Source organism: Numida meleagris, chromosome 1, assembly GCF_002078875.1.
Source record: "Numida meleagris isolate 19003 breed g44 Domestic line chromosome 1, NumMel1.0, whole genome shotgun sequence".
In the NCBI taxonomy this organism is placed as follows: Eukaryota; Metazoa; Chordata; class Aves; order Galliformes; family Numididae; genus Numida; species Numida meleagris.
Window position 1 is genome coordinate 177,176,702 of NC_034409.1, and position 20,893 is coordinate 177,197,594.

At 39.2% G+C, this 20,893-nt stretch overlaps 1 protein-coding gene across 2 annotated transcripts in view; it reads right to left on the bottom strand.

The window, feature by feature from the left end:
• RNF17 (ring finger protein 17) overlaps positions 1-19,945 on the bottom strand; it is a 46,331-nt gene extending 26,386 nt beyond the window's left edge. Inside the window, exons 1-15 of one of the 2 annotated variants that reach the window (XM_021380078.1) lie at positions 19,757-19,945; positions 19,541-19,629; positions 18,965-19,056; positions 17,008-17,066; positions 15,444-15,499; positions 14,007-14,106; positions 12,433-12,513; positions 10,725-10,825; positions 9,738-9,909; positions 8,383-8,459; positions 7,657-7,731; positions 6,480-6,748; positions 3,778-3,855; positions 1,672-1,833; positions 350-539 (exon numbers count right to left, since the gene is read on the bottom strand). In XM_021380078.1, coding sequence (XP_021235753.1) covers positions 350-539; positions 1,672-1,833; positions 3,778-3,855; positions 6,480-6,748; positions 7,657-7,731; positions 8,383-8,459; positions 9,738-9,909; positions 10,725-10,825; positions 12,433-12,513; positions 14,007-14,106; positions 15,444-15,499; positions 17,008-17,066; positions 18,965-19,056; positions 19,541-19,620 — 1,592 coding nt within the window. In that variant the 5' untranslated portion in view covers positions 19,621-19,629; positions 19,757-19,945. Of the gene's footprint in view, positions 1-349; positions 540-1,671; positions 1,834-3,777; positions 3,856-6,479; positions 6,749-7,656; positions 7,732-8,382; positions 8,460-9,737; positions 9,910-10,724; positions 10,826-12,432; positions 12,514-14,006; positions 14,107-15,443; positions 15,500-17,007; positions 17,067-18,964; positions 19,057-19,540; positions 19,630-19,683 lie in introns of both variants that reach the window. The other variant, XM_021380088.1, reaches the window with a different exon arrangement.

A 20,893-nucleotide genomic window follows, 5' to 3' on the forward strand; every position in this document is an offset into this window, starting at 1 on the left:
AGTAACTGGCTTAAGAGTGTAATACTGAAACTTCTATGAAATTTGGTGTCTGAGTTAAATGCATTTCTTAATTTTTAAGCATTCAGGACTCACATTACCTCTGTAACAGATGTCCAAGTTACAGATGTTAATGTGTGAACATTTGTACACCTCTGTACTTACACAACCTCCTACAGGAAAAAAAATGGGAGGTTGTATCTACGTACACACAACACTGGTATTCTGTATCTGATCACCAGCTTGTGCCAAGTGTATTGGCTGGCCAAGGGTTTGTTTCTTCACAGAGATCCCCTTGAGTACCAACAGTCAGAGGACAACCACTGCAGATGAACTCCCTCTATAAACATACCTTGAGAACTTAAAGACTTCCAAACTCCCAAAATCAATCAGAAACACTTCCATCACTGCGATATCACAAACTCTGCATCGTACTGGACCACAAGTCTTCTGCTCATTTTTAGTTTTCATAGGAATTAGTTTAGTGATAGTTCCACGGCACCACATCCCCGTTTCCTTCCTCTTAATAAAAGCTCTATCACCTACATGGAAACAAATAATGAAAAATGTAAATGAAGGATTTACAGATATTTTGCATTTTTAAGTATTATTAGTTCTTCAAACCATTCCATTGCTTTCTATCCTCCGTGCAAGTGGTGCTGCTAAAATGAAGACACAAGGATGTTAATAACCTTGCCTTGATATGACCCAGAAGCTCTCCCCACATTCGTTTACGCAGTGTCTGTACAGGTTAGAGGTGGTTGGCTTGTATTCTGAAATCATTTCTGGCAAGCATTCTGTATCTTTTACTGAAATCCCAAACCAACTGACGTCCTGTTCATTTGCAAATAATTCAGTCAAAATTCACACAAAAACCAACTGCATGAAGGAAGTTTAAACCACTTCCTCCCAACAATAAAAACTTATAAAGTCTACATATTCCTACAAGCTCCCTACTTCCGCATAAAATCAGACTTTGGGTGTGTTACCTCCAAAATTTACAAAGAAAATTGCCCCAATAAAATTACTGATACTTCGCAAGCTGATTTTCAGTTACACTCTCAATTCAGGATTATAACATACTTCATCACTTTTCTCAACACCTTCTAGAAATGTTGACATGTGAGGCACAGAACAGCTGTCATGACCTGGCCATGTATTATTCTACTGTTTTTCATTTTTACTTCCAGAATGGCTCCTCTTCTGCTAGATGGTTTTGTTTACAGTTCACTATCAACCAGAAAGGAATACTGCTTGCATTAAGACAAAGCAGATTTACTGAAGTAATCAAAGAACTAGTCTAGTCTGTTCATTAAAATCTGTATACTGAAAAACACCTTCATAAAGATCACCTAATGCTAGAAAACTTTAGCAGTGGAAACATCTATCACAATCTTAGTTACTTTAGCACTAAAATTATTAAAGAACTGAGGATGTTTTTTTTTCCTGTAACTTTTTTTGTATGATTTAAATCTACTTTACAGGACAGAATAGAATAACACTCCCTACCATTCCTACATTAATCGTAGATTTTAGAATATACCAGACTGCTTTCCTAGGTAAATGAATGGAAAAGGGAAGAAAAAATAAAGAATATTTTACTAAAGATGTAATACTACCTTACATTTTAAGCTAATTCAGACTATTAAAAAATGCTTAAAATGTTTAATTTACCTGGTTCCAAAATATCTGAAGGCAAGAAATATGAACTCTTATTACAACAGAAATTCTTTAATTTCATCTCCAAAAAAGCACCTTCTTTCCTCTGTGAGTATCGCCGAATATAGAAGTGGCAAGGATTTACAACATGACTTACAAACACTAGTTCTGTTGAACCTGAGCAAGACAAAAACATAAAACACTGTTCATGAGGTTCCAATAGATATTATTACACAAGTGACTAGGTTTACACTGCAATGACATCTTACAACCATGAACACCTTTCAACCCAAAATATAGTTTGCTTCTACTTCTTTCAAATGAGTAATGCATTTGCAACCTGATTAAATCTATTATTTCATTAAGATTTAACTTCCTTGAACCATGCCAAGAAACTAAAGGCTGTCTCACTTCTTAGAAAGCGGCCTCCTGAGCTTAAGTAGGTAATTCAGATCTTCTATCCTCCTTATTTAACAAAAGTTTAAGAGGCTCCTAGAAAGCAGATTACAGACCCTAGTACACCTGTAAGAGCAGAAATCTTCAGCGCTTTTGTACAGCTATTGTATTACTGTACAAAGACCAAAGAACACCCCAGACAACATCCCCACTTGGAAGTGACCTACAAGGATCGAGTCAAACTCCTGGCCCTGTACAGATGAAACTGCACATCTGAAAGCGCTGTCCAAATGCTTCCTGAACTCTGGCAGTCCTGGTCGTCCCAGAGCTAGTCAAGAGATTCTCCTCTGTAAAACAGTACTTTAACTAAGCATCCTCATTCTGTGTACTGCAGGTAACTCCCTTGGATTTGAGATCCAAAATACAGGTTCTCCTTTTAAAGCATCTCAGTTGCTGCAAGAATATTTTACACCACAATACTTGCAAAGACTGGAGAGCATCATTACTACAAGCAGCTGCCATCTCTACTGTATCCAGTGTCACCCACATGATTGGCTTGGGTGCAAGCAACTGAAATATTTAGAACCTCAACCCTTGTGCTCCCCGGAGCCGTGACCAACTATGGCTAAAAATGACACAATGAATACAATGTTCAAAACTATCATAGCAAGTACAATGGACCATACTTTCAAAACTTAGGAAACGCAGTGTCCAGAACAGACCCAGGATTACTCTTGGCCATCTCCAATGGTGAAGAACAGTATCCAAGCTGAAGTCCAAATAAGTTAGAACATGTAACCTACAGGTACACCAACAGTTCCATATCACCCATGCTGGAAGTCACCATCTCCCAACTATTCTGCCAAGTCTTCTTATGCTCAGTGGATTCACAAACTACTTGAGAGGAAATGGATAGGTCAGGATTGCTTTTACATGGTTCTGAGCTTAAAGCACAGAAACAGAAATGCAGTTTATGACCTTTTTTGGCTAATATCGTGACCCAGATCAGCTTCTTCCTCTATCAACTTCTTGTGTCAGTTTCCTCCTTCCTCAACTGGAATCTCTACTCAACCTTTACTACTATTACTTACACTCAATGATGCCTACAGAATTTGTGAATGAAGTAACTGAAATTACTCGGTTTGGTACATGTTCACTCGTAATTCAGAAAACTAAACATACTTGGAAACAGTTCAAAACTCAGACAAATGACTGATTTAAGAAACAGGTCCAGCTGCCCAAGGAAACACGGATACACTGAGTGACTACCATGTGCTTAGAAACTCAACTGCCAATGTTAAGCTTCCAGGAGTTGCCTGAAAGTTGGTGTATTACACTATAAAGTACTTAATTGGAAGATGTATCTTATTTATAGTGTATCTTGAAAGACAGCGTAGTTTGGCAGAGAGAACAACAGGAACCACCTTTGCAGAATAGAACTGCTGGTGCTAAGAATGACAGCATCGGGATAAGCACCTCCCAGACTAGTTTAACTGAAAGGAATTCATGTGACCCAAGACTGCTCTTACATGTGACCAAATACACGTTAACTGACCCAAATCAGAATCTCTGCTTCTTAGTACATTCCTGATCTCAAATAGAATGTTCATGTGTATGTCCAATTCCGCAAGTAATTCCAGAGCTCTGTCTCACTACTCAGAGGGCTTTTTTTTTTTAAACAGATGAGTCTGTCTACCTGACAGGAAAAAAACACAAAAAACTCACCAGTTTTGTGTTCAGAGTATGTTTCCTCCTTGAAGAGTTCCTTCCTCTGTTTGTCGTGATGATTTTCTGTGGGAAACTCTGTTTATTGTTTTAGGAAAAAGTTTAATGAATTACATTAGTTTTTTTATATATATATATATGTACTAAAGCAACAAAAACAATAAAGTGATGCATATTACAGTAATAAGCTACAAAGTGATGAAAGTTTATTAACAGTTGTATCCGTGCTCCTGCAGTGCATCTGTTTCATCAGACATTACGTCTTCTGCTTTTCCAGTGCCCTGACAATACACATTTACTCTACAAAAGCCCCAAAGAGAATCCATCTACCCCAACACAGGCATGCTCTCAACCACTGAACTACTCGGACAGTTACTCCATTCTGAGTTTCAAAAATGGTATACAGTGCTTGTACAGATGTGCACAGAGCACCAAGAACACTTCATCCACGACTACAAGCAGCTGGTAAGCCACCAATGTCACCTAACATCTTCTGTCCTCTCGACAGTCTTATGTCTCTGCTGTTGGCTATTTCTCCAGTTTCTTAATGTTTTACAGCTTTTGGATATTTACATGGCCTTGAAGTACACTCACTCTGTACCTCAGTCTTCCAAGTAGGTCCATAAATGCTGGAGAAATTGTCATTCCTACATGTAATGCAACAGAAGAAGTTCCCCTGGAGAGTGCACTTTTGCAAAGCACTTCAGAACATACTCTGTCCTGAAGCATGAAAGACTGTATTTATCTACAGCACAGCACACAATGGTTGATGCAGAAGTTTTCATCTACCAGATTGAGAGCCCTTGCAATGACACCATTTCAGTGACTACAGGTAACTAAAATACTCCGTGTTCAGTGACAGGAGTAGCTGTAGTTTCTGGCAACCTCCATTTACCTGAAGTTCAAGGCAATGTGAATACAAAATAGTGAGTTTTCCAAGTTCTGCTGTTTCAGAGAGAGCAAAGAACCTGCTAACATAAGTAGTAACCCCTCTGCTCTTAAGAAACAGATACCGGGATTTGAAGAAACTAATACTCCTTTATGAACACAGGAGGAAACAAAAATCACTGAACAAACACATAACAAGGGTATATCATCATTATCAGATTTCTCTGTCACATTCTTTCAGCTTTGGACAGAGACACTGCCATCAGTTCAGACGAGGGATAATGAAGTTTAGGTCCTGTAGAAAGGCTAGATTATTCACTGATGAAGCACACATGCAAGATCTTTGCAAAATATCAACATCTGCAAAACACAAATGCCTCAATTTACAATTGAGTGCCAAAATGCAGTGAAAAACACTACTATCACTCAATCCTAAACAGTTCAGAAAAGCTTTAGCAAAGGTTCACACCCAACCTCAAATACAAACTTACCTGTTTAACTAGATTGGCTTCTAGGAATGAACCCTTCCCTGCCCTAAGAATTTTCTTTTATATCAGTGAGTCATGCAACATCCTTATTGCAAGATGGCAAGCAATTTCATCTATCATTATTGTTCTTTTCCAGTCCTTGAAAAGGCATCTGGAAACCACAGGCTATGATTCACTATGAACACTAATCAAGCCTCAAGACTTGTTGTCATAATAACCATTTTCCAGCTTTCAGTACAGGTAACATCTTCTGCTTGACAATATACCAGATTCAATGGTATCACATGATAATCTATTTTTCCATAAGCATTCCCCCAGGATCATTTGAAACCCTAACCCTGACTTTCTCTTAACAGCCTGCAGCCTCTCTCAGTCACTGAATCAGTACTGCGTACTAATCAGTGTCTGTTACTGAAGGCAACAAATCCGTATCATTCCAAGTTCATAGAACTTCAGATTCTTCCCGTATCAACAGCAAACCATTCAAAAGTGCTCCCTGGGTACTCCAGAAATTCTGTAGCCACTCAGCTACTCTCAAAGAACAGTCACTGCTGATTATAAAATTGCTTCATCCACTTCATTAACATCACGGGCATGTAGAGCATGAGAATATTAAATTATTTCTTCGATTAAAATGAGTATTACTCTTCTCATTATCATCAGCTGTGCTAGTTACTAACTACCTCTTTGGTATTTTTATTTCCTGTTACCTGAACAGTATTTTTCATGTCCCAAGTTGGGCAGAAGGCACTAAGAACTACTACTGTGCACCTCCTGGACTTCAGCTTGGTAGGCTCTGCTGGACTCATTCCAGCATGGCAGTGACTTTCAGTACTGCAGGGTCCAAAACTGCATACTGCACTCCAGATTCAGTCTCAAAAGCGGCTATCAGAGAGAAAATATCACTTTCCAGACCTGTTAGCCATACTGTTAATAACGAGTACAGAAAAAACCCAGCAAGCTGAAGAACTTAGCTGTTCTTGCCGGTTATGATAACGCCTTAGATTCAGAAGCCCAAGGAACTGCCAGAAAATCACCCTCCAGGAACCAGTGACAGGCCCTCTGAGAGGGCCTGAATGACTGAGAAAGGTAAGGAACCATTCAGGCAGAGCAACACTCTTAACTCCTGTTCAGGAGAACTTCTGGGAGTTTTCACATAGCTAAGCTGAAAAAGGACAAAAAACCCCACAGTACTGGAGAAATTCAATGATAATGAAATACAGGCATCACTAAAGACTTCGCTCTGAGCTAGCTACAAGCACAACTGATAAATCACATACTGCTTGACATCTGAAAACTGAAAGCATCAGGTATTAAGAAGCTTACTTTCCAGATTATCTTCATATATTTCTTCTATTATTACATCAGGGCTGGACGGAGACTTGGGTACATCAGGAATACTCCGATGAGGTACCACAGGAAGTGATTCTCGACCCTTTTTCTCTCCTTCATGAATACCGAACTTATTAGCCAGAGCCTTTATTTTACTTTCTCTATCACGTACTGGAAACATATTGTCTACAGGTAACTGATTATCGGAGCTTGGTATTTTTTCTCTGTCATCAAAGGCAAGAGCAGGTTGTCCATTATCCTCACTGCATTTGGGAAAATGAGATAAATTAATCCAGTCTGTTTTCAAAGAAATACAGAAGCATAGGTTTTATTAAGACAACATCACTGTATCCTGAAAACACCTCATAAAAGCTGGCTGAAATAAGCTGTATTATATAGTGCTTGAATATCAAGACAGCAGAACAGTAACACAGCTTCTGGAACCTAAAAAGGATGGGCACCTATCACGTACACATTCTTGGGCACAGCTGAGTGCACACAACACGAACTATTTGAAAAAACACTAGCAGCTCACGTTAAAGTCAAAAGGCCTGCTAGATACCCTGCTACTGACAGTTACAGTATGCAGTAACCCTTTTTAATATAACCAGGGCTAACTGGAAGAGCCCCCACAGCAAATCCATTTAATTTTCTCAACTTTTTGTCTAAGGCAGCAAGAAAAAATAAATGCAACAGACAAATAAAGATTACAATTGGTTTTACGTTGAAGTATTTTCCTTCTTGTTCATCTTCAGTGATTTATTTGGGTATGTGACAACCCAGTATTAAAATTATGAAGCCAAAATACTACACATTTCAGTATTTGTCATTGATTTGAGAGATTTGTTTACAGTACCACAAGCCAATTTTCATATGCTGAAGTGATAAACATTCCTATTGTTATCAATAAACGCCAAATCTGAAGAGCACACAGCATAAGAAGCCTGAAAACTTCATTAAGTAGATAACAGTTGTGTGAAAAAGGAAGTACATCAGTGTCCAAACTGAAGTGCTGACTGAAACATGAATAACTCAAGTTTTAGTTTAGTTCATTATACATTTACAAACTAATAAGCATTAACTTCTTTTTAAGTTTACTCTCCAATACATATTTAGCCATAAAAGAGTTGCTAATTATTGTACCTATTACTTTTCATTAAAAAATACTTACTGTACCAACGTTTCCCATTCGATCTTTCCCATATTTTGTAGTAATGACATAATCTCATCCGTGTTCATCAACAATCTCGAGAGAAGGAACATGACAGGCATCACCACAAATACCTGTATCAGTATCAGTTTAATACACTGAATGTTTTTCGGCACAAAATTGACACAGGCAGGCCAAAGAGATTATTTCCTTCTTCCACTCCTGTGAACTTGGAAGCTCATTTACTTTCACATACATCCATAACAGGAGTTCTCCCGCCTTCCCTTTTTTCCATGCACAGAGTACTCCAACATTTACTTACTCAGTTTTTGCATCTCCTTGACTTATCACCACAGATTTCTTAGACACCAAGAAGCTTTCAAGTCTTTGCAGCAGGTAAGGATGGATTTTAAGAATTCTTGTTGTTCAACCAACATTTTCCTCCCATACTTCTAGTAGTAAGGGAAGGGGACTAAGGGGCAGATTTCTGTCAAGAGTATTTTTAATGCATATGAATTTCTCTACACATCAGCAAATTTTACGTGCTTTCTCCTGATGCCTCAGATGAAGGCAATTGTGCCTTTTCAGCAGTGCATTCATATATATGTGAATTATTATTTTTTTTAGAACTGTGCAAATGAATTGGCTTGATTGCTGCTGCTTTATTTTTAACAGAAAAGCATTTACAATTAAAGCAACCAGTGCATCCATTTACCACTCAATATACCACCCACTTTAGCCATTTACCTTGGAATCGTTTTTTCCTTCAAACTATTCACTCTTGAGAGCTCAGTATCAACCAGCATCGTCAAATCACGAATAACCTGAAATTAGCAAGTGCAGTCTTGGTTTGTTTTATACAAAAAGCAGGTTAAGCAGGAACCTTTATTTACAATTGAGAAAGTCAGAACAAAATGCCTTTAATTCTACAGAAAAAAACACACGCAAAAATGTACTCATTAGAAGGCAGTAGCCAGTTCTTAGCTAGGTCTTCCTGCATTCCTAAAACTCACAGTTGGGGATTTTGTAACCACAGCACGTAACTAGAAGCAGGAGTTGGATTTCTCTTTTGCATTGACAGCCACTTGAAAGGTGATGACTAAATAAAAAGGTGGGTTTATGGGAGAATAAGGGTGGGGGTCAGCTCCCAGAGTTCAGGTTGAGCAAAGGTAAGAACAAATGCCAAAAAAAAAAAGGCCTAAGGGATAAGACTTCCTTCCTGGGTCAGATGAGGGACACCAAGCTTCTTCACATGGGAAGCTACACTGGATGCAGGAAATATGATAGTCTAAAAATCAAACTGTGTGGAAAAATGACAAGGGAATAATGAACAGTGACTACATGATTTTGCTTAACACAAGGATTAGAAAGGCTCCAAACGAAACAATAAGGTGATCAATTTAGAATAATAGAGAAGTTCTTTAATATACATTTCATTTTAAGTATTAAAACTTGGAACAAACTGTCACTACATATGCAAACATACACATAACATACAAATGAATGCACACGCACTACAGAAATCCTTCACCTTTAAATGCCCAAGTTTATACACAATTCCTCAAAACATCTTTTCCTCTCTGTTGGAGAAGAGAGGTGACCTCATTGGATGGAGCTTTGGTCTGATAATGTACAGCAGGTACCACGCATTTCTCTAAGTAATAGTTACAATGTAGAGGAATCATGGAAATAAAGATCAGGAGGATTAAGAGAACATACTGAATTTTGGCATAGCTCAGTGAGAAGGCTGGAGATCTCCAGAATGGAGAAGCCTTGAGATAAGTCTGAAATCTGGACATTGCCTTTTCACTGAACAGTTCTGTCTTACTTTCCTGTCATTCTCCTCCATCAGCCATTACAGATAAAGGAAGCACTTTGAGGCACAGACTACCTTCTTTTGTTTCACGTCAATCACAATACTCAAATTTGCAACCAACATAAACTTTAAACTGGCAGGGTGCATGCAGACATGAATTGGTACAGGAGAGTACAGAATACATCACTGCTAGAATCTCAGTATTTAAGTTAGCAAACCAAAGAGCAGATTTTTACAAAAACTTTCACATTCAGGCTTGTATTGTTTGTTACTAAATGTTACCTACCTGAGTCAGGTCACAATAGGTTCTTACAGAAGGTGTAACCTTTAACTCCCTTCCAATCCTAATGGCACCAATCAAGCATTTTTTCTTCTCTTCAATGAATTGCTTAGCTGTTGCAATACCAGCACCACAGATGTCAATGCTCTTCGCTAATTCTGAATGCAGTTTTCTTTTCCTGTATTCAAAACATTACTTTCCAGAATTTATTAAGCATTCAGCACATCAGATTCAAACTCTCAACTATGGAATACAATTACTAGTTATACTAACTGGATGCATCTCACAAAAGCACTGATTTTTTCACATAGTAGAAAGCAGACAGCATAGAAACCCAATACAGAAGTCCCAGGAAGCAAAAATAACTTTAAGAGAATTTATAGTGAAAAGCCACATCCTCTGGAGAAATGATTTTTTTTTTCCTTATTTAAAAACACATTTCCACTCAAGCCTACAGAGAATTCCATACACATACAGTAGATAACTAAACTGCTGCATTTTACAACTCAAGAGTTTTTAAGATTTGCCCTTCAGATATTCTTCTAGAGTACTAAGCTTTGCAACAAAAGCACGCAGCACTCTTAAATATCTACATCTAAGTCTGAAAAACAACTATTCTTAAAGATGAAGAAATAAAGAATCCTTGGGTTTCTGTCAACTTAAACTTTTGCCGAAAGCAATTTTTCTCAAGCTTTTCTTGCTGTTAAAACTGATCACCCCCTTTGGTGGTTTCAAAAACGCTCACAGTTAACTATTTCAGGAAAAAAATTAAATCATTAATACTAAGAGATGTTTCTTTTTCTGAAAAGCAAAGGGTCATATGCTAGTGTTTTCCAGCTATGCAAACTAGCTCCAAGAACTAAGATACCATTATGAATAGCCAAAAATACTGCATAAAAATTAAAGCCAAGTCTTATGAAATCTTGCTTTGAAGAACAATGAAAGGTTCTTGAAACAACTTGCATGCCCCAATCATACAGAAGAGAATACTACCTTGACAGGATAGAAGTAGTAAGTTCATCAAATTTTCTATCCACAGTTTCTGCAACTTTGCCTCCTTCCTGCTTCATTTTCAGCTCCAAGCGTTTCAGCATCTATTTCATTCAGCATTGAATAAAGATTTGTTCGTTATTCTCATGTTACTTTTTTCATTTTAAATTCAGAAAAAAACATAACCAATTAACAGCAAGATATTAAGAAACAGCAGGAAGAGTAACACTGAAGTGTACTGTGGTTGGTCATAATCACAAGATGATTACATAAATAATATACAGGAATAGCCAGGAGTCTATTAATCCTTGTTGTTTTCTCTAATTTCAGTTGAAATCTTTACATACAAGAGGCAGCAAAAACGTAGAACTGGCACACAGGAGGTTTCCTCCGAACACCAGAAGCCCTTCTGTGCTGTGTGGGTGACAGAGCACCGGCACAGGCTGCCCAGGGGCTGCTCAGTCTCCTCCTCAGAGGTCTTCTGAAGCTGCCTGGATGTGGCCCTGGGCACCCTGCTCTGAGCATCCCTGCTGGAACAGGGTGTGGGCCAGAGGGACCCAAAAGGTCCCTTCCATCCTCAACCATTCCATGATGCTGCCATCTTGGGCCCACTGCCCTCCATCCTTCTGTGATGTCCTAACACAGCATCAGACACAGGCAGATAGCAAGCTAAGATTCCTGCTGTTTTTTTTTTTTTAAACTCACTGTGAGGTTAAAAAAAACAAAAACAACAGTTCTTCCTCTGGCTAAGTATCAGTTTTCTCTTGCTATGGCTATGATTAATTAATGAAGAGATTGTGGGGAAAAAAAACCAAATCTCAGTAATACCACAGCGTTGGAAATACTCAAGCTTTTGCTGAAAAGCAGTTTGAAGACCATAGCTGCATGCATGAGTTACTAGAGCTGCTGAAATGTAAGACTTTCACAAAATGCTGTTAAAATATGAAGCAAATATTTAACATAATTTCGCTTAACTGACAGATCAGCCACTACAACAAACCAACTTAGAGAGGAACGAAAACAGGTTTTAAGGACACTTCCATGCCGTGATTACTAGAATGAGTCTGGCTTTAAGCTTTTGGATCACTGAACATTTCTACGCTTGTCTATTTTAGAATACATGTAAAACTAAAGTACATAGCAGACACAGAAACGGAAGCCTTTCCACAGCACATTTACTAAGAATTAGAAGTACAAAGGAAATAATTATTAATGAAATGTATAGGATAACTAGCAAGATCTCTTAACAACATTGTCCACTATTTCAGAATTCTTAATTCTACTGTGAATAAAAAAGCATGCATTTTTTGTATTATGCCTGTTTCAGAGAACTACTACTTTCTGTTGCCCACAGATAATTTCTACCTTTGTATCCAAAATAAAGCTAAAGAAAAGAGAGTTAATAAGCAAATGCTGATTTTCATCCTGATCAAGGAAAAGCATGTATGACACTCTAAGACTGGCTTGTATGTGGCTCTGCTCAACACATGGACCGATGTAGTAACTTTGAGTTCTGCACAGGTACTCCATGCAGTTTAATGCTGTACACTCGCAGAAACAGTGTTAACAGCTAAGTACTGAAGGGATGCTGAAACCAAGCCACTAAAAGCATGTTTAAACAATACATTTGTGTGCAACTACTCAAAACAAAAAGCTTTTATCTACAGTAATAATAAACATCTGGGGATTCACTTAATTTATTTTCACCCACCTCATCTGCATCTTGTAAGCAGCTGAGATTATAAACACCTGTCCACAAAGCTTCATCGATATCTTCTATCGTTCCATTTTCCTAGGGAAAGATTGGCCAATGAACACTGAGTTGCTTGCGTGACTAGAAGATAGCATGGGCTAAACTTATTTGCCATTCTGACAGGCACTTGACGTGGATAACCCTGACCCTCTGAAGGATCTGTTTCTACATCATATTCTGCTGAATACACACTATTTACCTGTATGCACGCACACAGAAAAATAAAGAATCAAATACAGTACACAAAGGAAAACCAGAACAAAAATCACTAACACAAAGTGAAGAGTGAGGTGCTGGTCAAGTCTGTCACTATTAGAAAATAAACTTACTCCACCAAAATGCAACTTAACATACAAACATCTTCTATTTCTAAAGAACTCCTTACCTGTTAAGGAGAACAAACACAAGCTGGACAGAAGTTAGAACCTGAGTCTGAAAACCTGGAATAGTTCTGTTTCTAACTAAACACTAGGGCAAGGGGAAGGAAGCACTGACTTTGCTGCATAATATGGGAGAGACATTCACACTGACGTGCAGTTAACTGAAAATGTTTGTTTATACCTTCATCTCTATAAGATATTTCCAACCATATGTACCTGAACATCTCAAACCAATTACACCTCCTTTTCAAGAGCAGAGAATTGTCAGAAAACCCTCCAACCATAATTCCTAATACAATTAACCTCCAGCTCATTCTTTCCAACCAATACCACTCTTACTTTCAGAAGATCTAAGGAGACATAACAGGTAAAAATATCAGAATTACATAGGATCTCATAATGAAGGTATTCCAAAGATGACCTAAGGCTATCTGCTTTACTGTTCTGTCAACATTAATATATTAAAGTTTAAGGTTTATTTCAGACAGACTCATTCCAGAAACATTCAGTAAAGTTTGAAAATGGTTTCCTTTTATGGACACTGTTACAAAAACTACATGAGAAACCCAGACAGACATCTGCAACTTAACATGCTTTCAAGGTAGCCCTACAGGACAATTTCCATGGAAGAAGTATGACTGGCAGAGGCTACATCATTAATTCCTATCTAATTTTGTCAGTTTAAAATACACATAAAATTGTTTCACCTTGCATAACTTCACAAATTTCATTCAGAAATACCAGATTAGAAAATGATCTCTCTTAAAACACTGTTTTGCCTAAGTCTTGCTGCCATAAGAAACTACTAGATTACTTTAAGAATGTGCTGCATGTGTCTTGCAGCAGTCTTGAGTTTGAAAACAAAGAAAAAACCCAAATATAGCAAAGCCTCGAGTGTGTGTAGGTTTTGAATTTACCTTGGAGAAAAAATAAAAATACTTAGTAGCACAGCCAGCTGAACACACTAGCCCTCTTCAGCTATCATCTGCTTAGGTGTGAGCAGAACTCATTCTGTTATTAACGTAACACGTTGAAATCCACGTCAAGACAGAACTACTTAAGTTGCAAACTTTTGTGTTTAACCTGGTGCAGCGTTAAGCATGCATACAAGAATACTAAGTGCAAACATAAGGAAATTCAACATCAACACACCGTGTCTGTTGATGGAGCAAGAACTAGTTTAGACTTCTGCTCACCGCTTGAGGAAACCGAGCACTGAACATTTTTCTCTCCAGCATTAAGACTGAAGGGCCTGCAAAACAAAACTTCAAGGAAAAACCTACACATTTTAAATAAAACAACAAACATGCCCCCCAGAATTTTAATACTCAGTTGGGTCTTCCCAAACATTTCATTAAACACACATACATACAGCTCTGTTTACAGGATGATATACCAGACACACCTCATTTTGAGGTTTCCCTCCTGCCAGTATCATCTTAAAATTCATCTGCAGCATCTACTATCTTACATGACAATTCTGGCAAGGCAGAACAAAAGCTTACAAGGTAGTAATGATTTTTCACTCTTAATGGAAGTAACATGTATGACTACAAAGAGTCCAGCATTCATTTCTCATTTGTTGCCCAATTATTTTCTTTTAGATATCCTGTCAGGTATTGATTAGGCTGTTAAAATCCTTCTCATACACACCAGATCTCAAAACAATCTACCGATATTACAGAAAGGCTCTTAAATTCTATCGTATGGTCACATATTCCAGCTCTCCTTCAAGACTCTCACAAAAGCAGTCTACAAAAAACAACCCAACTGCATGGAGGAAGGATCATGTTGTTCTTGCACTCAGCTTCTTGTTTCTGACGGACTGCAGAAGAACTTGGACAACCTTGCTGCAAAGGCTGAGAGTCATACCTGAAATCCTGAGATTGCACCTTACTTTGAAGTTCAGCAATGTATCTTACATGCACTTGTCTCTTAGGAAGGAACCTTCTGTGACTATTTTTAATCAACATGAATCTCCATGGCAATAGCAGTAAGGGAAACATACCACTTCTTTAAATCTCTCTTGAAATTCACACATAAGTAATTTAAGTATGTAAATTAACTTAATGTAAGCATGACCAAAGAACCTTGCTGATACCTAACCTTCACAGTTGGGACTGGTCACCTAAGCAGAATACGCAGTGGCACCAGGAGGGGCTGGAGGACGCACCTCAGTGATACAGTGCTTGGTGTGTTTCAGCAGCTCTCCACTCTCCCTCGGACTCCTTATCATGAGTTACCATGAATCGGGTTTAAAACCTTCAGATCCAAGTATTTTTGAGCCAAACCAGACCAGTTTCTCTTTGCTTTTTAATGAAATTTGACTTACATTTAAATGTTAGAAACGCAGGATGCCCTCAGTGCTTTTCTGGTGCCCTTAGTTAAGCTGTGTTTCAGCAGCACTAAAGAGCCATACTGGGAACACATGAATACTAATACGTTTAAATCTTTAATTAGATCTTCAATTAAATAACAAACCCATAAAGTCAGCCAACAAAAAGCTGTTGGAAATGCTCAGTCATTCCCTCCAATCCCCCCACCCACTGTGTGGCATTTAACCACATGGGAAAAAAAAAAAAGGTTTACCTTGCTACCCTGTCCGATGTGCTATGATACAGTCCAAGTGTAACACCAGTTTTAGTCTATAGACAGAAGGAAAAAGCAAAACAAGTTAATAAAATACAAATCTCAGTAAAAAAAAAAAACATCCTACAAGCCTACTTCTACTGTCAGTATACCACCCCTATACATATATTTGTGAGACCAAGCTTCACAGCAATCACTGCTCATAGGAGCAACCAGCATGGCAAGAAAACAAATTCCAAGCTCATGTTCTGTAGACATCATTATCCTTGTATTAAATAATGTTCCAAGTAAAATGGTAGTTTCCTGTCTGCTCAGTACTTCTCCCCACTACTACATAAAACTAATAAATGTTCCCAACATACTGCATTAGTAAACTTGTTTACTAAAGTTTACTAAAATAACTGCAATAAAATTTAACAATACAGTGTAATTCCCTTAAAGGCTTAATGTATTTCTACTTTGCAATTTGGCTGAATCTGAGTTTCACAATAAGTACCAGAATGGCCAGATCCTATCTTACAGATACATTAAAAATACTTAAGAAATACTCGAGTGTTTGCCCAAAATATGGGTTTCTTCCAAAATGGTATCAGCATGTCATAACACAGAAAGGATTCACAAGTACAGCATTTCCTTAAAAATGCTACAAGAGATACATTCATAAGGCACATACTACTGTTCAAAATGTTTTTGTTTTTTTAAAATCTTTTTTTCATACAATCGTGCAATGGTTTGGGTTGGAAGGGATCTTTCAGATCATGTAGTTCCAACACCCCTAGCATAGGCAGGGACACCTCCCTCTAGACCTGGCTGCTCACAGCCCCATCCAGCCTGGCCTTGAATGTTTCCAGGGACGGGGCATCCACAACCTCACTGGGCAACCTGTTCTAGCATCTCACCACCCTCACAGTAAAAAATTTCTTCCTGATATCTAGTTTAAATCTACCTTCTTTCAGTTTAAAGCTATTCCCCCTTATCCTGTAACTACCTGCCCTCATAAAGAGTCCCTCCTCAGTTTTCCTGTAGGCCCCCTTCAGGTACTCGAAGGCCACCACAAGGTCCCCTTGGAGCCTTCTCTTCTCCAGGCTGAAGAGCCCCAGTTCTCCCAACCTGTCCTTGTAGGAGAGGTGCTGCAGCCCTCTGATCATCTTTGTGACCCTCCTCTGGACCCACTCCAACAACTCATTTTATTTGGAACTGACAAGAGAGGGAGAATTACTATTTCTATTAAACATACATGTGTACTGGTTCCTTTCTTGCACATTAATGCGCAAACTGAAAAGGTGTAATGGAGCTGGCAACACCAAGGAACGCTAACAACTGCAAAGAGTAAGTTTTCTTAAAACCAGGCTTTGAACTTAGCCAGGTGGGAACTGTATAGCTATGCTGCACTTCTAAATGTGCTAGCAAAGACTCAGCTGGAGAGCTGGAGGCCACAGACGTGCTTATCTCTGAGGGGATCTGAGCTTACTTTAACCATGTTCAACAACCAAGAAGATCTTGTAATACTGCTGTTTCAGAGCATCACAATGATTTCTGAACAGAAAGCTTTACATCAACCTACTTCTGTAGAAGAGGAACCCAAAAAACGAGTCTCTTCATCGTTCACAACATCATGCAACTCTGCAAAAGCAAGCATAGATAGCACTTGACTGTGTTTGAACTGGAAAGCATCTTAACCAGTCAGACAATCAGGAATACACAATCACTACAGCAGTTTTGCACATAAACTTAGTGAAGTCCACAAGAATTTGGACAATGACTTTTATGATAGCCTACAGGCACATTCAACATGCAGCCCAACCCCTGCTGCACTGGCAGCAGCTTCACACCACAGAGCAGTGCCAGGCATGCACCCATCAAACAGTGTACTATTAACACTGTGACGAATTAAACCACTGCACAGGGAGGGCAATGCTGACTCAAGAGATGGGAAATAGTTGTATGTATTATGAGACATTGGCTAAACACAGTGCTCTAAGCAGCAAATAATATGGCACCGTGCTTTCAGTTTCTATTAAAAAAATATGAGGTTTCAAGATCACAAAAAAAAATATTTATGTTTGTGACACCATTTTCAGTTGATATAAAAACATTACCTACAAATTTTCAGCTGGAATGGATAGAGCTGCAATCACGTATTCAACTCAACCACCTCATCATGCCTCTTTACCAGACTTTTACAGGTCCTCTCTTACCAGAGGAAAACATCCTTTACTTCACAACCATGACTTATTCATGTCATTGCTTTTTGGCAATACACATACTTGTGAAGAACCATTTTCAAGGATGAAGTACAGGAAGAGTAAAGTGTCAAAAAATCTCTGATAACCGCTTTGAGATCTCCCTAACAACTGCAGCTCCTTCCATTGAACCAGCCTGATCCATTAGTTTCACAAAAACAAGGTCACATATCCCACTTGTTCTACATTTCTGTTGCTTTTCTAAAATAAAGAAAACATTAAGGATTAAAATAACTTTTGCTACTTGCATACATTAACTACATTATGTATTTGACTAAGATTCCTCTGAAAGAAATGCCTCCTACTTTATTATGTTGGCCCACAACATCAGAGGCAGATGGTGGTGGTATGGCAGCAGAAGCTGAACTTTCTCACCAATATTGTTACATGTTGTTGCTGTGCAAGAGATGGCAGCAGAGGGGAAGCCTGACAAAATGGTGCCTGACATGGAAATGGGCATGAAGCAAAGGGGTGCCAAGGAATTCCTCCATGCAAAAAAAAAAATGGCACCTACTGACATTCCCTGATATTTGCTGAATGTTTATCCAGATCAAATAGTGGATGTGAACATAGTGAGGCAGGGGGTGGTATGTTTCAGCAGTGGCGACAGCTGGTCACCTCTACCCGTACAGACTATTAGGAGCGCAGCATGCAGGCTCTTGTTCACAGCTGCTCAAAATACACAGCACATGGCGGTGACTACGTTGTAAAATACTGTTTTGTAGCTGAGAATTTGCTCTGTAAAATAGCATTATTGTGCTCTTTTTTATCTTTTCTAATTTCCATGGAATAAATAGGAAATACTACTTTCAGAGCAGCTTACGTATATGCAGCCCAAGACAATTCCTCTTCACCCAACATGACCCAGCCAAGCTGGAAGGTTGGACACCCATCCTATAAGTCCACACAAATATATGCACAAAAATTATATGGAACCTACAGAAGACTTACTTATGTTTAATGATTAAAGTCTTATTTGTATAAGCTATTTAATGCTACTGCTACTAAGAAAGAGATAAAAATAGAAAAGCAAAAAAGGCAAAAGAAAACACATATATTAAGAAAAAAAACCATGCTTCATGAAGTACCTGCACATAGTACATACTCAGAAGAACTTACTACTCTTAAAAGAAGACATCAAAGTAAAAAAGAAAAAAGCTTAATCACATTTAGCACATCTAGCCTATTTACTGCCACTGAGAGACCACAGGGCAGGTAACTGAATAATGATACTGCTTAGTGCAAAACTGCTGGAAAAAGGAGAGCCAAGAAATTTACCTTTCGTAATCATAGCCTTTGAGATGTGACTCAAGTCACTCCTTCTGTAACTTGGCTCTGAAAAGTCCTCTTCTAGCATCTTAAGATATTGCCTTCAGAAAAGAAGGTTTAAAGCCGTTAGGAACATCAACGGAACACAAGTATTGCTCATTTCCAGCTCTCTTAGAACTCAGCTTGCCCAATTTTACCCAATGGCATTACACAGAAGGAAGGTTCAGTACATGAGACACAAACCTCAAACAAAAGATGATGACTCACCTCTTCTAAAGTATCAAGTTACCTCTACCGTGATGGTTCATCACCCGCAAAGACAGTACTGGAGGTTTTAGGGAACCAGATCACCACTAGGAAACTGACTGTATAACAACACCAATCACATTTATCCTATATAGCGATTTAACTAATGATACACCGAACCTACCAACAGAGAGCTATTTACTTGTAGAATACATTCAGATCCATGCGAGATATTCATATCCTTGAAAACGTCCCAAGATACATTCACAATGTTTTCCCCAAGTCTCCTAAATGCTACATGTTCGTGCATACCTGCCTGCTAATTTTACACATACACACCTGAGAGCATTCAGCTTTCTCCTCTTCTGCTCCTCCTCATTACCACCATCCACAAAGCACTCGTGCTTTCCACTCAGCATATCGCCACGCTTTCAACAGAAAAAAAGAAGAAAAAAGTGACTAACGTGCACCAACATACGCACTTCTCAGCCAACACCGCAGGTTACATCCCGTGGCTAGACTTAAAGGGAAGAGACGCGGAGTTCTTGGATAGACCTCTTTTCTCCTTGAAAATAAAGCCTTTTGGATGTGAGAGGCGCGGGAAGACCCGCTCTCTCAGCCGACGCCCACAGCCACACCGCCACCACAGCGCTGCCCACCACCGAGCCCGCCCGCTCCGCAGCAGCGCCCCTCGCTGCGACGAGAGCGTAGCGGCCACGCGCCGCCTAAAGCGCGCCGAAGCACGGACTTCGCCACCAATCAGCGAGCGCCTCGTCCGCCCTTGCTCCTGGCGCAGCCAATCCCAGCGAGGCGGGAGGCGGAGGGCGGTAGTTGCTGTGGGCCGCGAGGGAAGAGCGTCCCCCCTCCCCCCCCGCATCCGCTGCGAGGGCTGAGGCGCTTATGTGAAAACGAGGCGTTGCTATGGCTAAGAGCCTTCAAGGCGTGCTTTGGGGTTCCTGTTTTCAATAGGCATTCTCATGACTTTCAGAACAAGAATCACAGAATCATTAAAGTTGGAAAAGACCACTGAGATATCACCTAGTCCATCCACCAACCCATCCCCACCATACCCACTAACCATGGCTCTCAGTGACACATTTCCATGTTCCTTGAACACCTCCAGGGACAGTGACTGCACCACCTCCCTGGGCTGCCTGTGCCAGTGCCTCACCACTCTTTCTGAGAAGAAATTTGTCCTAATATCCACCCTGAACCTCCTCTGGCACAACTTTTAGTGTTTTATAATTCCTGTTTTAGCAGTCATAAAATTATCGTGCTAATTTCCACATTTCTGTTTAATTCACCAATAGTAAAACAAAGTTAAAACCACTGATCCTCCCTTTCAACTTTAGAAGCTTTTCTTGCCAAATCATAAGACAGGCCAGATTTCAAAGAGGCCGGTTTCCTAACAATCCTTCGTTTCTCTGTGCCTTTGCACTGTTCACACAGTAAAAGTAGATTGTTCCGGAAGCCCTGCATCTTAAGTGTACCAAATGTTTCTTAGACTGGAGTTTTGATCAAGAAAATAAAGCAGAATTCAAAACATCACAAGAAGTCTACTTAGATTTCTTTTTTCATGGTAGAATCATAGAATTATTTGAGTTGGAAGAAACCGTTTAAGGCCATCTGGTTTAACTCCCCTGCAGTGAACAGGGACACCTATAGCTCAATCAGGTGCTCAGAGCCCCGTCC